This window comes from Glycine max, chromosome 16 (genome assembly GCF_000004515.6).
Source record: "Glycine max cultivar Williams 82 chromosome 16, Glycine_max_v4.0, whole genome shotgun sequence".
NCBI classification, from domain to species: Eukaryota; Viridiplantae; Streptophyta; class Magnoliopsida; order Fabales; family Fabaceae; genus Glycine; species Glycine max.
The window spans coordinates 34956520-34971141 of NC_038252.2; the positions used below are offsets into that span (position 1 = coordinate 34956520).

General features: G+C 33.8%; 2 protein-coding genes and 1 pseudogene across 2 annotated transcripts; all 3 read right to left on the bottom strand.

The window, feature by feature from the left end:
• LOC100776461 (O-glucosyltransferase rumi homolog) overlaps positions 1–14622 on the bottom strand; it is an 82903-nt pseudogene that overhangs the window by 55353 nt on the left and 12928 nt on the right.
• Positions 11075–13711, bottom strand: LOC100820283 (receptor-like protein EIX2). The gene is made up of 2 exons (XM_041010588.1): positions 13634–13711; positions 11075–12050 (listed from the first exon to the last, which is right to left on the bottom strand). Exon 2 carries the CDS (start codon positions 12029–12031, stop codon positions 11249–11251), a length of 783 nt encoding a protein of 260 aa, XP_040866522.1. The 5' UTR covers positions 12032–12050; positions 13634–13711; the 3' UTR covers positions 11075–11248.
• Positions 13755–14513, bottom strand: LOC106796543 (receptor-like protein 35). The gene has a single exon (XM_014768872.2). The coding sequence runs from the start codon at positions 14511–14513 to the stop codon at positions 13755–13757; it is 759 nt and encodes a 252-aa protein (XP_014624358.1).

Consider the following 14622-nt stretch of genomic DNA (forward strand, 5'->3'; position numbering starts at 1 on the left):
AATTGCTCCAGACAGCTTATTACTTGAAAGATCAATCATTCTCACCAATATCAGATTGTCTCTGTACTCTAACTCATCTCCTTTGGGAACTAAGACAAGAGTTTCCTTGTAGTGGTTATAACTGAAGTCAGAGCCATATGAATAACTTAAAGGGTTGGCAAAGAAGTCATCTTCACCAGCCATTGTCTTCATGTCATCCAAACAATTTGGAATGGATCCTGACAGGCTGTTATTGCCAAGATCCAGCACTATAAGGGAAGAAAGTTGACAAATCTTTTCAGTAATGCTGCCATTGAAATTGTTGGATCTTAGACGAAGAACCATTAGATATTGCATTTCCCACATCCAATCTGGTATTGCGTCAGAAAGTTGGTTATTGCCCATGTCAATGAATTTCATTGTAGAGCAATTTTGCAGTGTTGAAGGAATATATCCAGAGAAGCGGTTGTCGTCTAACAACAAAGACTCAAGTTGAGATAGATACCCCATGGAGTTTGGAATAACACCAGACAAATTGTTACTACCCAAGTTCAAATGCACCAATGCTTGCCAATGCACCCAACAGTGACCAAGATCACCATATAAGACATTATTTGAAAAATCAAGCACACTTAACTTATTAGTAGCATTTTCCTTTCCACATAAAAAGGGAGAAATTGTTCCGGAAATTGAGTTATTGGCAACATTCAGCACTTCAACATTTGCAGACACACTTGGCAATGTACCCTTGAACAAATTATAACTCAAATTTATGACGCTGGAATTGAGAAAGATGTTAGATAGGTCTCCACTTAACTGATTGTTTGACAGATCCAGGAATTCAATTTGCGAAGTCCAATTCCAAAACCAACTTGGAACCAAGTCTGCGATACCTGCCTTAGACATTGTCAAAACCTTCACAGAACTTTGCCTTTTTAGCCATTCTGGAAACTTAGGACCTATTCCAAAGGAGCTCAGTAAAACATATTCAAGCTGAAAAGGAGGAACCCATCCTGAGTTGACACTGAGGAACAAGTTTGTCCAAGACAAACGTAGTTCCTTTAATTTCAAAAGTTTTACAAAATTTGACTCTTTTATAGATCCTTCTAACAAATTAGATGAAAGGTCTAACATTACTAAATTTGAGAGAGTTCCAAGAGTTACAGGCATATCACCAGTCAAAGAATTAGTTCCAAGATTTAATACCTGCAGGTTTCTGAGGAACTCAAAACTCTTAGGAATGGTTCCATTCAGTCGGTTGTGAGCCAGGTTTAAAGTTCTCAAGGATGACAAGTTTGCAAATGGTGAGGGAATTGGACAAGTAAAGGTATTATTACTGAGATTTAGAACTTCAAGATGCTTAAGCTGGCCTAATGAATCTGGAAGTGGCCCACTGAGCTGGTTGTTCTGCAGGTCTAGATTTTTTATGTTCTGAAGGCTTGATATTATTTGTGGAATTTGTCCCTGTAAAAGGTTACTGTGTAAATCAAGTTGGACAAGAGTTGTGCTGAGATTAAATAGCCATGAAGGGATTTGGTGATTGAGATTGTTAATTGAAAGATCAAGGACTTGGAGATGTGTGAAGTTGGTTTTTCCTTTTGGTGGTCCTAAGTTATCAATTTGACAGCTCTCCAAGTGTAGTTCTGAAAGAGATGGAAGTGCACTCAGTACTTGAAGCCAGTTACCTTGTTTATGAAGGTCTGAACCACTCAAATCAAGGTACTCTAAGGAAGATAGCCTTGATATCCAATTAAGGTTATCTATCTGAAGAGCATAATTGTATCCAAGATTAAGGTGCTGCAGGTTTGAGAGGTTTCCTAGTTGATGAGGGATTAATCCCATGAACCCACTTAAGCTAAGGTCCAAGTATCTCAGACTCTCCAATGAGCCTAGGAAGCTTGGTATTGGAGTAAGAACAAAATAATTTGAACTCAAGTCCAAACGATTCAAATATTTTAGTTCAAGCAAAGAAGGACTAATCTCTCCACTCAACTCCCTATAGGGAGAGCCCGCAGGTGTGTCAAGATTGATTTCCATGACTTTACCTGTGTTGTTGCAGTGAACCCCTGGCCATGTACAGCAATCCGATTTGTCAGACCATGATGAAAGCCTGTTTGAAGGGTCTGCTAGTCCATGCTTGAAGCTGAGGAGTGCATTCCTTTCCTTCTCACTGCAAGTCATATTGAGCCTTGCTGCCTTGCTTGCACTGAAGTGGAGAGTTGTTGCAGTGGACAATATCAAGAGAAGAACATGAGTTGCAAATAGCACTGCCATGAAGAAGAAGGAAGACGAAAAAGGTTGAATACACAATTTTCTGGTTCACGGTTGGTATTTACTACTAACAATGCCTATATAGGATATATAGTTATATACCATAGAAGGGTTTGCATTTAAAATTTTATTCCACTAATGGTGGTGGTTGCAAAATGCACACATATGTAGAGGTATATATGTCTACAACGAGACATTTAGGAATAAAAGTGTCTAACCACACCACCATTATTTTGCACTAGTTTGTTTTATTTTGATTTAACTACCTTTTTAGTTCTTATAGTTGTGATAATTTTTCTTTTAGTCCCTATAGTTTAAGACATTTATTTTGGTTCCTATATTTACAATTTTTTTTAACTTTTGGTCCTCACGGGGAAGATTCAACTCACACATAAACATGAACAAAATTAATAAAAATAGGGAAGCAAGCTGAGGTACAACTGAAGTGTAATGGAGCTATGAGACAAAGGCACTACACATTCCATTATTCTTGAGTCTGCCACCGACCTCTGCAAGCTTAGCATTTGCCAATTGCCATGATGTAATCTCCTTCTTGACAGTCTCTCATCAAGTTGGAGTGGTATCACAGCATTGAACTAAGTTGAACGTTCCAATGGGATGATGGTTTTGATTGCTGCAGATAAAGTGTGTGATTGTGAGTTTCTGGTTCCATGAGTAACAGAGGTGAGGTAGTTTGTGCCTTCATGGTTGGGATGATGCATGTTGCAGGTGCCGGCCGGTTTGTTGTTGAGAGAAAAGATGATCAGCCACGTCTCGTGTGTGCATAGGAGAGTGTCTTTGCCCTCTCCACGACATTAGTTTCAAAAATTGACGTTAGTCGAAACTTGATGGTGAGAATCAAAAGAGTAAAAAATAAATTCAACTGGGACTAAAGTAGAATGATTTAAACTATAAAAAATATTGTGATAACTTTAAGGGTCAAAAGGACTATTAAACTTTCTTTTTTTTTTTGAAACGGGTTATATATATGTAGCAGTTTATTCTAAACAATGGACTACGTGTGAAATCTTTGAATTCTATGTAAGAAATGTTATTTCAAACTTCTCATCAGTCTTCATGTCAATGATGACATGCTCCATTTGAATTCTATGTCTAATTAAGCTCTCGGTCTTCCGTTTTTGCAACTTTATTTTGGTAGAAAGAAACCAAATTTGAAGATACAACATTTGATACTATAACTGTTTGGTGTTTTGAAAATCTCACTCACATATTTCCAAATGTTACAAAAGAATTTGATTCAGTGGTTTTTACGAATTTCTTCCTAGCCTTTTTTAACAAGTCAGGGAATTTGCATTGTTGTGCATGATGGCTGCCACCAGGACCCTTGTACCAACCCATTAGTGCAAGTGGTTTTTTCTTATGAGAATTGAGAAACAAATTATGTGTTTTATAAAGGGAATTCTATTATTTTTAATTTTGAACTTGTAATGTTTTTTGTTTCCCTCACAGAACAAGTTAATTTAGGGATATAAAATAATTTGGTTGCCTTTTATGCATGGTTATCAAACTCTCGAGTTAACTCGCTAACTCTTACGAGTTTACGAGTCCACTTGTCCTTTGCGAGTTGACTCTTGAGTAAACGTAAACTCTGGATAAACTCTAAGTAAACTCGGTAGACTCTCGAGCTTACCACCGAGTTAACGAGTTAGCAATTAAAAAAATTAGACCAAAATGTAAGTCATTTTTTTATTGTTTTATGTGTGTTTAGCATTCAACATATCTTCATTGAGCATGTTATTCTCAAATACAAAATTCTCATATTTAATAATATCAAACTCCTATTCTCAAATAACATCAAACCCTTGATGAGAATGATCTACCACTACTATAACATTTACAAGTTATTGTCTACTAGTGATGTATTATTACTAGACATGGTTATTTAAATATTCTGAACTTTATGATTTATTGTTTTGCTTTATTATATTGTTGAAATGTTTAATTCGTATGATATTTATAGATATTTTGTTATTATTTTTATATGAAGTAGACTCTTACGAATCTATGAGTTAAGTTTACGAGTCGAGTCTATAGAACTCTCACGAGTCTGCGAAAACTCTCGAGTTTGATAACCTTGCATCAAATGATTTGTAAAACAATTAAAACCCACAATTTGAAGGACATCTGATTTACAAAAACTTCTTACAACTCACAACCTTTGGAATTTCTCTATGCCTGGTTAACCCACAATTTCGGCGCCTGTTGCGGTTAGGAACATAGGCTAGCAAAAACACTAATCATTTCAAGAGAAATGTTAACACACTTTTCTAATATATTATTTTTTATATTAAAATTTATTAAAATAAAAAATTCAGCTGATCTCATTTTATTTAGCAAATTTTTCTCATATATTAAGTATTAGGTTTTTAAAATTATAAAGCTAAAACTAAAATGCTTTACTAAATGTATTTTAAAGTAAATTTTATACACAAAAATATTATGATTTTATAAAAATTGTTTGGTCAAGGGAGACATATTGAGCCCTCCTAACTATAAGCTACCCTGAGGGTTTCTATCTTTTTTTTTTCCCACTTAATTTTTGACTTTGGCAGCAAGGGTTAAACCTACCACATCTACATGACTATGTCTTACTTTCCAATAAGTTACACCTAAATAGCTAACATATTCCTCTTGCTCACGCACACTATCTTTCGTAAACTTTTCACGATCATCTTTATATTATCAAATTCATTTAATTAAATATACAATTATCTTAATATTATAAGCAAGTCTCTGTATAATCATGTAGTGTTTCTAAATTGAATGAGCCTAAATCACACAGTCCTGAAAAAAAAAAGAGTCATATTGTCAAAATAGCCGTAAAAAGATAGAAATACTAAGTTATGGGCAAGATTTTGATATACTATAACCTTAATTTTTACAATAAACCTAAATGTCTAAATATCATAACTCAACCATGCGACGAAATGACAATGTGTTAATTTTGTTTTGTCCTCAACCATGCGTATGCCTCAGGCCGAGGGAATTCTCACACAATATTTTACATGTAGCACCACAACCTAACAATTTCTACCTACAACTTTTTCTATAGACTATAATATAATCTATCTCCACTCATTCATTCATCAAGCACACATATATCGAGCCAACCAACGTTGGAGGTAGAAGAACAACAATAATATCAATATTTAATTTTATTTAGTGTTAATTTATTAGGAACTCAACGTAAAATAACAATTTATTAGGAAATAAATACAAAATTTGAGTATTTATTAAGAATAAAAACATATTTAATTTCATTTAGTGTTTAATAGTGTTTTGGTCTTTTTTTTTTTGTTTTTTTATAGTTATTTCTTTTCAAATTTGATGACAACATTGTCATTGGGTCCTTCTACCCTTCACATCAGCAAATTGGACACTAAAGAGACTCGGTCAGAAACAAATAACTACTAGGGGTACAATAACATGAGAGGATTTAACACTTTTGGAGTAGGAAAATGTACTTTAAGAAAAGAAAATTATATGTTTATCCATGAACACTAAGCTCTAGACAAAAAAAAAAAAACCACGAGAAATAGTATATAACTCTTTAGTGGACAATTGGTGTTGTACAAAATTGAAATGATCCAGACTAAGTCAACAAACTGGTCTTCTTCATTGAACTCACAGTGAAAGCACAGAATTTATTTTCATCTACTAGTTTCCTTCCCAATTCCCATGTTTTCTAAAACATAACACACTACAGAACCTTCTAATAAATTAAAACAAAAAAACCAATATTTTACATGTAGCACCACAACCTAACAATTTCTACCTACAACTTTTTCTATAGACTATAATATAATCTATCTCCACTCATTCATTCATCAAGATTGAGAAATGGATTCAAATGCTTGTCTACCACACTTGCTAGTGTTAGCAATAACATTGGTATTGGTTAGTCATGCAATGGGAGATTCAGCTAAAGACAAACAGAGATGTGCAGAATCCCTGACAGGTGTTGCAACGTGTCTGCCATATTTGGGTGCTGACGCGAAAGCACCCACAGCAGATTGTTGCAGTGGTCTCACACAAGCCATGAAGACCAACAATAAGTGTGTCTGCCTTATTCTCAAAGACAGGGATGATCCTGACCTTGGCTTAAAGATTAACATGACAATTGCTGTTGGTCTCCCTTCTCTTTGCAAAACACCTGATAATCTCTCACAGTGTTCTGGTACGTTCAATTTCTAATTAAGCCTTCCTTTTTCTTAAAGAACACTACACTACAGTGTTATGTTTCCATTTCCTATGCAATGAATGATCTATCAGTCTTGTTAGTTGTCATATAACAACTTATGATTTTACATTCAGTTGATGGAAGTTCCCAGAATGGTAGAAAGCAGGGGACAGATGAAACGGCCACAGCTAAGAATAGTGCATCTTATATCGGGAAGAGATTGTTAGTTGATAGTGTAAAAAATATTTATACTCTTGAGTGTACTAAATCTCTGACAGACTCACAATAGATATTATTGCAAAACCTTTTGGAGATTTATTTTTGTTTTTAATACTAACCTAGAGTCTACAGATCAAAGTTAATTAATTGCTGAAAATTATGTTCATTCTCATTCTTGGCGCTGTTAGTCCAGTGTGAAAACGGACAAATTCAGTTTCATGTTATATATGGCTCTGTATATGAAAAGGAAATTAAAGAAAAAGTAGAATTTGATTATGGCTAATTTCACACATTATATTTATTATCAGAAAACCTTTAGATAAAAATTATTTTTTTGTACTTTTAGCTTGGTTGTAAACATTAACATTACATCACGCACACAAACATGAAAGGCAAACCAAATTATTTTACATCCCTGAATTTTATGAGGAAGGATGCTATAAATATTAACAATACATCTCACACACACAAAGACAACTAAAATTATATCACTAAATTGAGGTGGGGATAGTTTTGAAAAAAAAAATAGTTGGTGTGGTTGTGTAGGTGTGTTTTTATGTTTTTCAATTCAGGATATTAAATTTACAAATAATTTTATGTTTTTCAATTAGATTTTAACAATAATTAAGAAATAAATCTAAATCATTCTACATTTGTTTATAGGTACTTGGCGAATTGGAGATGCTATATGGGAATCTAAATTTTGCTTAACACAAATGTGGTATATGCAAGGAAAAATCAAATTGAAAAATTTTTAACCACCACTTCAAATTTTAAAAGATTTGTTTCAAAATAAGGATATGAAGAACAAATTGTTTTTACAGAACATTCCCTCCATGATGTTTTCCTTTCCGTTAGGTGAAAAAAATAGACATTTCCAAAAATAATGGAAGTGAACCTTATATAATGCTGTTTATATAGAGAAGTCTTTCAAAATACAAGTTAAAGTACTATTACTACAAACTATTTTGTATCATATATCTCTTATATATTTTGATATAAAACATTTAGTAATTTTTTTTATTTCTTAGTAGCATGTACATGAAAGTCAATCCAAACCGAATCGAGGATTTATGTGGCATTTAACTTTTATCACTTTCTGCCCTCAAAGATCACACTCTAATCATGTACCAACATTTTGTGGTGTACAAGAAAACTCTTCTATTTGAGAGCAGACGATTTTTATTTGAACCTCTTTTGGCAAATGGAACTAGCTTTGGATTACCATGTGACAAAAAACTACTTAAATAAGGCTCTCAAATTTGAAGAAAAAAAAGAAGATAGCAATGACTACAAATTGATCAATCTGCCAATACAATGATAAAACATTGGTTTATTCTAAGCAACACTAAAAAGTGATACTACATGAGCAAAAAGATTGAAATTATTGACCATGCAGTATGAATGTACAGCATTATTTATTTAATTTTTCTAATACAATTTTATTTTATATTAATACAAAAACTCTCACAAAACCACTTCTTAACTACTAGTTAATTACTACTTTTATACATAAAAAAACTAGTTAATTACTACTGCTACATAGCAGAAATTCCTTAATTCTTCGAGAATTATATTCCTTAATTTCACGTGGTTTGCCTCAGTTGTTTGTCGCTGGTTTCAGTATATCCTTAGGAATCATCGATTGTCAAATCGTTGTTAAATAACGGCGCTATATATAATTTTAGTATTTTGACGTTTTTAAATGAATTTCTTATTTATGATTATATATTTACAATTTTTAATTTCACTTAAAAAAATTGAGTTTCTTTCGATTTACAGAGAAAAAAAAGAGTTTTTAGTTAACACACTGTTACTATATAGTGCGGAGACAATTACCCCACAAGCTTTTCATTAACTTGTCATAATATAATATATGTGAATACAAACTGTCCCTATAATTTAAAATAAAATAAATAAAAAGTCAATAACTTTATAAGTATTGTCTCCACACATATATATTATCCTATAATTTACAATTTTTATATTTATTATTGATGATATTCTTAATTAACCAAGTAAAAATATTTTTTTTATAATTTTTAAGATAATTATTATAAATATTAATAAATTTATTACAAATAACATTTTTATATGTGTAAGTGCATGTATATTATTTATTGAAATATTTTATTTGAATTTTTCATTAAAAATACTAAATTTATTAACATGATATGTGCCTCGTTAGAGCAGTGTTTCAATTTAATCTGATAGTGAGAACAGAATTGACAGCAGATTCAATTTACTGTGTGATGAAAGAGTTGTACGAAATCTTTATGACATCTACCCCCAACATGAGTGGCCCAGTGGACAAGCCCATCAATCTAACATGTCGGTTGATAGCACTTGCATAAACTTTTGTTCCTTGCATCATCTCATGTGTCTCCATTCTCCATTCTCTGCTTCCACTAACGATTAAACCTTATTGATTAGGGTTCAATGATTTTTCAATGAATAAAATTAATTTTAAATTCTTGATTCTAACAGCTCACGTATTGTCTGTTGAATCAAATGGATTAAACTGTTGATATCATAAAGAAAATTAAAATTTGATTCTTTGTGTAAAATAAAGAAATCTAATTAATTATGCTTGTTATGTTACTATATCATTTTTCCGGTGTGGAGTAACATCAAAATCAAAGTAACAAAGTTACTTGCATGTTACTCTAACCATAATTCCAACTAAGTCGAATATGGTTTCATGTTTTGTAAAACAATTTAGATCCCCTTTGTAAAAGTGTATCTGTCTTTTACACAAGTTTATTCACTTTATTTTATTTCCCCCAGAATCAATTGTTGTGTTATTCATATTATTGAATTAGTCCGATAACTACCATGTCGATCATTGTTAGTTTTATTTTCACCATTGTTCGGAGTAAGTATATACTATTACTTTATGATTAAACGTGTTATTTAAATTGCAGATAAAAACTCTTTATAATGAAGTACAATTGTTTATAACTACAACAATTATATTGAGTCAATTTAACACTCATCAAAGGCAGAAAAGCTTTACTTTAAGATTAGACAGAGGCTCATACCAATCATGGCGGTGGTTATAATTACACACATCAGCAACTGTAAAAGATCTTGCACAGCCACAGAAAAAAAAATGCTTGATGCACATCTGATAAACTCACTCAAGGTCTATGTATTAATAGTGTAAAAGAGAGACTGAATATTAAATGATAAAAATATAAAATAATTGTTTTGTATTGGCAGAGTACACATATATATGCCCAAATGTAGATTCAAAGTTCAAACATTTTGGGCCTAGATCATCCCTCCTAGTCATAGCCATCTGAATTGGATCGACCCCACCCCAAGGTTTGTGTTGCATCACTTGCATGCATTCACCCACCACAGTTGTTGTTATAGTTTTCTCGTGATTTTTGTATTGGAAAATACTATGGACAAATATAATTGATACAGTCATAATTAATTATTGTCATGTTGCAATTACAAAGACTCCTCAAAGAAAATGTTTAGTAAATCATGATCAAGTAGAAATTGCAATGGCAAACTGTTTTTTAAAATCTTATTAGTCAGTTGTATAAACCCAAATTTAGTTATATCCAGGTATGTAATATTTGCCATTTTAGTGCTCTGTTTGGAAATTTGCGTGTCGAATTGTTTTTTTTATACGTACCTACACAACACTCTTTAGCCAAATACCACTGTTCATGGAGGAATCTGTCCTGAAAGGAGTATAGAACCAGAAACAATATGCGTGGTGGTATCTATCATTCTGAAAAAGAGAAAAAGTGGGATACGTACAATAGTAGGACTGTGACACTACTAGAAAAATCTATGCACCTTTCATGTCCCTAAATTTATGAACAAAAGATTCAGGTATCGTTTATTGAATTTGTTTTATATGGAGTGTAAAGTCATCATATCCAATACTAATAAGTGTATGTTTATATAATTCTTTTTAAAATAATTACTCTTCTTTATTTTCATCTATTAAAAATGTTATCACATTAATTTTTAAAATAAGCTAAATGAAGCATGTTTCATAAGAAATTAACTTTTACTGTAATTGTTACATTTTTTAGTAACAAAGGGAGATGGGTGAAGACGGTGAAGGAAAAAAAAATGAAGATAATGTCTATGTTGTTCAAATAACAGTATTAATTATATTAAAATAGTTAATATCAAAAAATATATTAGTAAATATAACATTGTTGTGTTGGTGCTATTTATTGTGCATCAAAATATGTAAAAATAATAATTAACTTGTAATTTGTATAGTTGGTATGGGTTGTTTTATCTATCCTCCTGGATTTTGTTGTATCACACATATAATCATTTATATATATATGGGCTACTATTGTCACTACAAAAAATGCCATTGAGACTACCAAAGCATTTGAAATTACTTGGTTATCCTTAGTTCCATTTCCCCACACCTCCTATCCTTCCCCTCTTTACGTTCAGCTACTCTCCCTCTTTACATCCAAAAACAGAATTTAAATAAGGCTCTCAAATTTGAAAAAAAAAAAAGAAGATAGCAATGACTACAAATTGATCAACCTGCCAATACAATGATAAAACTTCGGAGTATTCTAAGCAACACTAAACAGTGATACTACCTAAGCGAAAAGATTGAAGTTTGAACCACACATGATCAAGGAAATGAAAATAGGCATACCGCCATGATCTACAAATCAGCAAAGGAGCAATCACTATCCAGAATCCCACAATAAATCCAATTGTCATACTGACAAAAAACCAATTCACTCCATGCCCATGACTTCCTTCATAACTATGGGTTTTCCCATTGGAGCTGCAGTTTATGGGCAGTGGTGGACCACATAGATTGTTGCCGATGAAGCTGGAGGCATCAAAAGTTTGCAATTGAGTTCCTGTTGGAATATTTCCCTTCAAATGATTGTAAGACAAGTCTAGCATGCTCAGAAAGCTCAAATTTGCAATGGTTGGAGGGATTTCACCAGAAAGTTGATTCCTCGAAAAATCAACGGACTGTAAAGATCCCATATTACCAATGCCTTGTGGAATATGACCAATCACTTGGTTGTGGGATAAGTTCAAAAAGTTCAATCCATTTAGACTTGTGATTTCTCGAGGTATTTCTCCTAATAATTTGTTACTTGACAGATCAATGCTTGTTACCAAACCCAGAATGTTTCGGTACTCATCTTCTCTTCCTTTCAGCCATAGTAGCACAATAACTAAACTTTCCATCGAAGAGTAAAACGTACCATAATGTCCTTGAGAATAGATACGAGGATCTGTACTTTGGTTCTTTAGTGTCATGGCACTCAAGTTACTGAAACAGCTCGGTATATTGCCAGACAGATTGTTTTGTGCAAGGTCTAAAACCTGAAGATGACTCATCTGACATATTTCATTTGGAATGTGGCCGCCAAATCTGTTTGATCGAAGGCGGAGGATTTTCACATTTAAGAGCTTTTCTCCAACCCATGTTGGAATAGTTCCTGAAAGATTATTTTCCCCAAGGTCCAAGGATATCAATTGGTTATTCTTCTTCACACTGGTTGGAAATATCCCTGAGAGTGTGTTGTTACGAATTTGTAAAGACTGCAGGTCTGCCAAGGAACCCATGGATTGGGGTAAGTTCCCAACAAAATGGTTGCTTTGTAAATTTACATCCACAAGAGATGTCCAATTCATCCAGCAATCAGGTATCTCTCCTGACAAATTATTTGATGCAAGATTCAGAAATTGTAATTGCATTGGCTTGTCCTGATCGTTACATAAAAAGTCATTCATGGATTCAGAGAGTGAATTGCTTGAAAGATCTAACTGAAGCACATCACTTGAAAGATAGGGTAATTTACCACACAAGTGATTTGAGCTTAGATCAATAGTTGGGATAGATATTGGATTCTTTAATGTAGTCCCAATCTCACCATGGATATGATTACGAGAGAGGTTTAAATACAAAACCTGAGAAAGTGCTTCCCACATCTGTGTGGGAATAGAATCGAAAATCCCCGTGTTAGATAGTCCAACATAATGAAGTTGGTTTTGTGACTGAATCCACAATGGAAAGCTGGGACCTAACTGCCATGATGTCACTTCCAAATAGGTAAGTTGAAAATTAGGAATCCAATTGGGACCCACTTTTAAAGTGAAATTGTTTCCTGATGCATGAATCTCCGTCAAGCTTGTAAGATTTGCAAGATCATCTTCCTTGACAACTCCGTGAAAAAGATTGCCGTCAATATGAAGAGATAACAATTTAGAGAGTGATCGAAGACTTGCAAATGGATTTCCACTGAATTTATTCATAGAGAGATCGAGATATCTTAATGATGAAAGTTTTCCAAATGATCTAGGAAGAGCACCACCAATTGAGTTGTTGAAAAAATCTAGCAGCTCAATATTTTTAAATGCCCCAATATGATCTGTCAGATTGCCTGAAAGTCGTGAACTCTGAACTGCAAGTGTTGTGAGTCCATGGGAAATACAAGGAGCAAGAATTTCTAAAAGTTCATTAACCTGTTGGTTGAGTTTGAGATATGATAAATCTATCACCCTTAAGTTGCAGAGATTACCCAAAGAAGTTGGAATGGTTCCTTCAAGTTGATTACCTGATAAATCAAGTTCAACAAGAGAAGTCAAATTTCCCAGGGCATCAGAAATAGTCCCATGCAAGTTGTTGTCCCCTAGATTGAGGAACTTGAGACGATGAAGACCGTATAAGCAATTAGTTATAGAAGATGAAAATGAATTGAAAGACAAGTCAAGATTTTGAAGATGTGTGAGGTTTCGAATACCACAAGGAATCGGACCTTGGATTTCATAATTATCTGATAATTGAAGAGAAACAAGATTCTTCAATTTGAATATCCACTTGGGGACAAAAGAAATGGCAGGGGAATAACTAGTGAAGGAAAGATGGAGAGTTTGCAGAGATGAGAAGTTGAGCAAGGATGGTTCATTATAGTGAGGGAGTTTGCATCCTGACAAAGATAGGTGGGTCAAAGAAGGAAGAGATTGGAGAGTGTGTAGCCAATGAAATGCTTTGGATAGGTTTGCATTACTCAAATCAAGATATTCAAGCTTCCACATACTTGATACCCATTCTACATTTTCAGCTAACAGAGGCTCCTCGAACCAGCTTCCGAGGTGAAGGTAGACCAAATTGGAGAGATTCCCAATCTGAGATGGAATCTTCCCCATGAATCCAGCATAAGAGAGGTCGAGGTGAGTCAAGAGAGGTCATTGCACAAAGGAAAGAAGGAATTGCCATACCTTCAAAATCCACGTAGGCCAAGTCAAGATATCGAAGCTTAGAGAGATTCCCGATCTGAGAGGGTACTGTTCCGTTGGCAACAACAGAACTCAGGTCAAGATACACCAAATTTGAGAGATTCCCAATCTGAGGAGGAATCTTCCCATAGAATCCAGTAAGAGAGAGGTTGAGGTGAGTCAAGGAAGTCATTGTCCCAAGGAAAGAAGGAATTGACATACCTTCTCCAAGATATGTATTGCCGCTCAAGTCCAAGTAATTTAAATGCTTTAAATCAGCCAAACAAGGACTTATCTCTCCACCAAAGCTCCATCTCCTAAAAGCTTCCCAATCATCGAAAGAAGCAGGAGGTGTAGTGTGGAGGTGAAGCTGAAGAAGATGGGAAGTAAGGTTGTGGCAGAGGACTCCATACCAGTGGCAACAGTTGGTATTATTAGGATTCCAAGACCAAAGCCTATTGGAAGGATCTATGAGATTATTCTTAAACTTGAAAAGTGTCTCACGCTCACTTGGGATGCACACACTCTCTCTGCATGGTAAGCTCAACAACCAAAGCTGGACAAAGACAAGAATATAAATGGAGGAGGAATTCATGATCATGCAACGCAAATACAGAAAACAAGTGTAGTTGTTGGTTCTGCATATAAATCATCAAACTTCTATTATTTATACTGCTGCCCTGCCTGTTTTTTTTTCTTCACTTTCATTA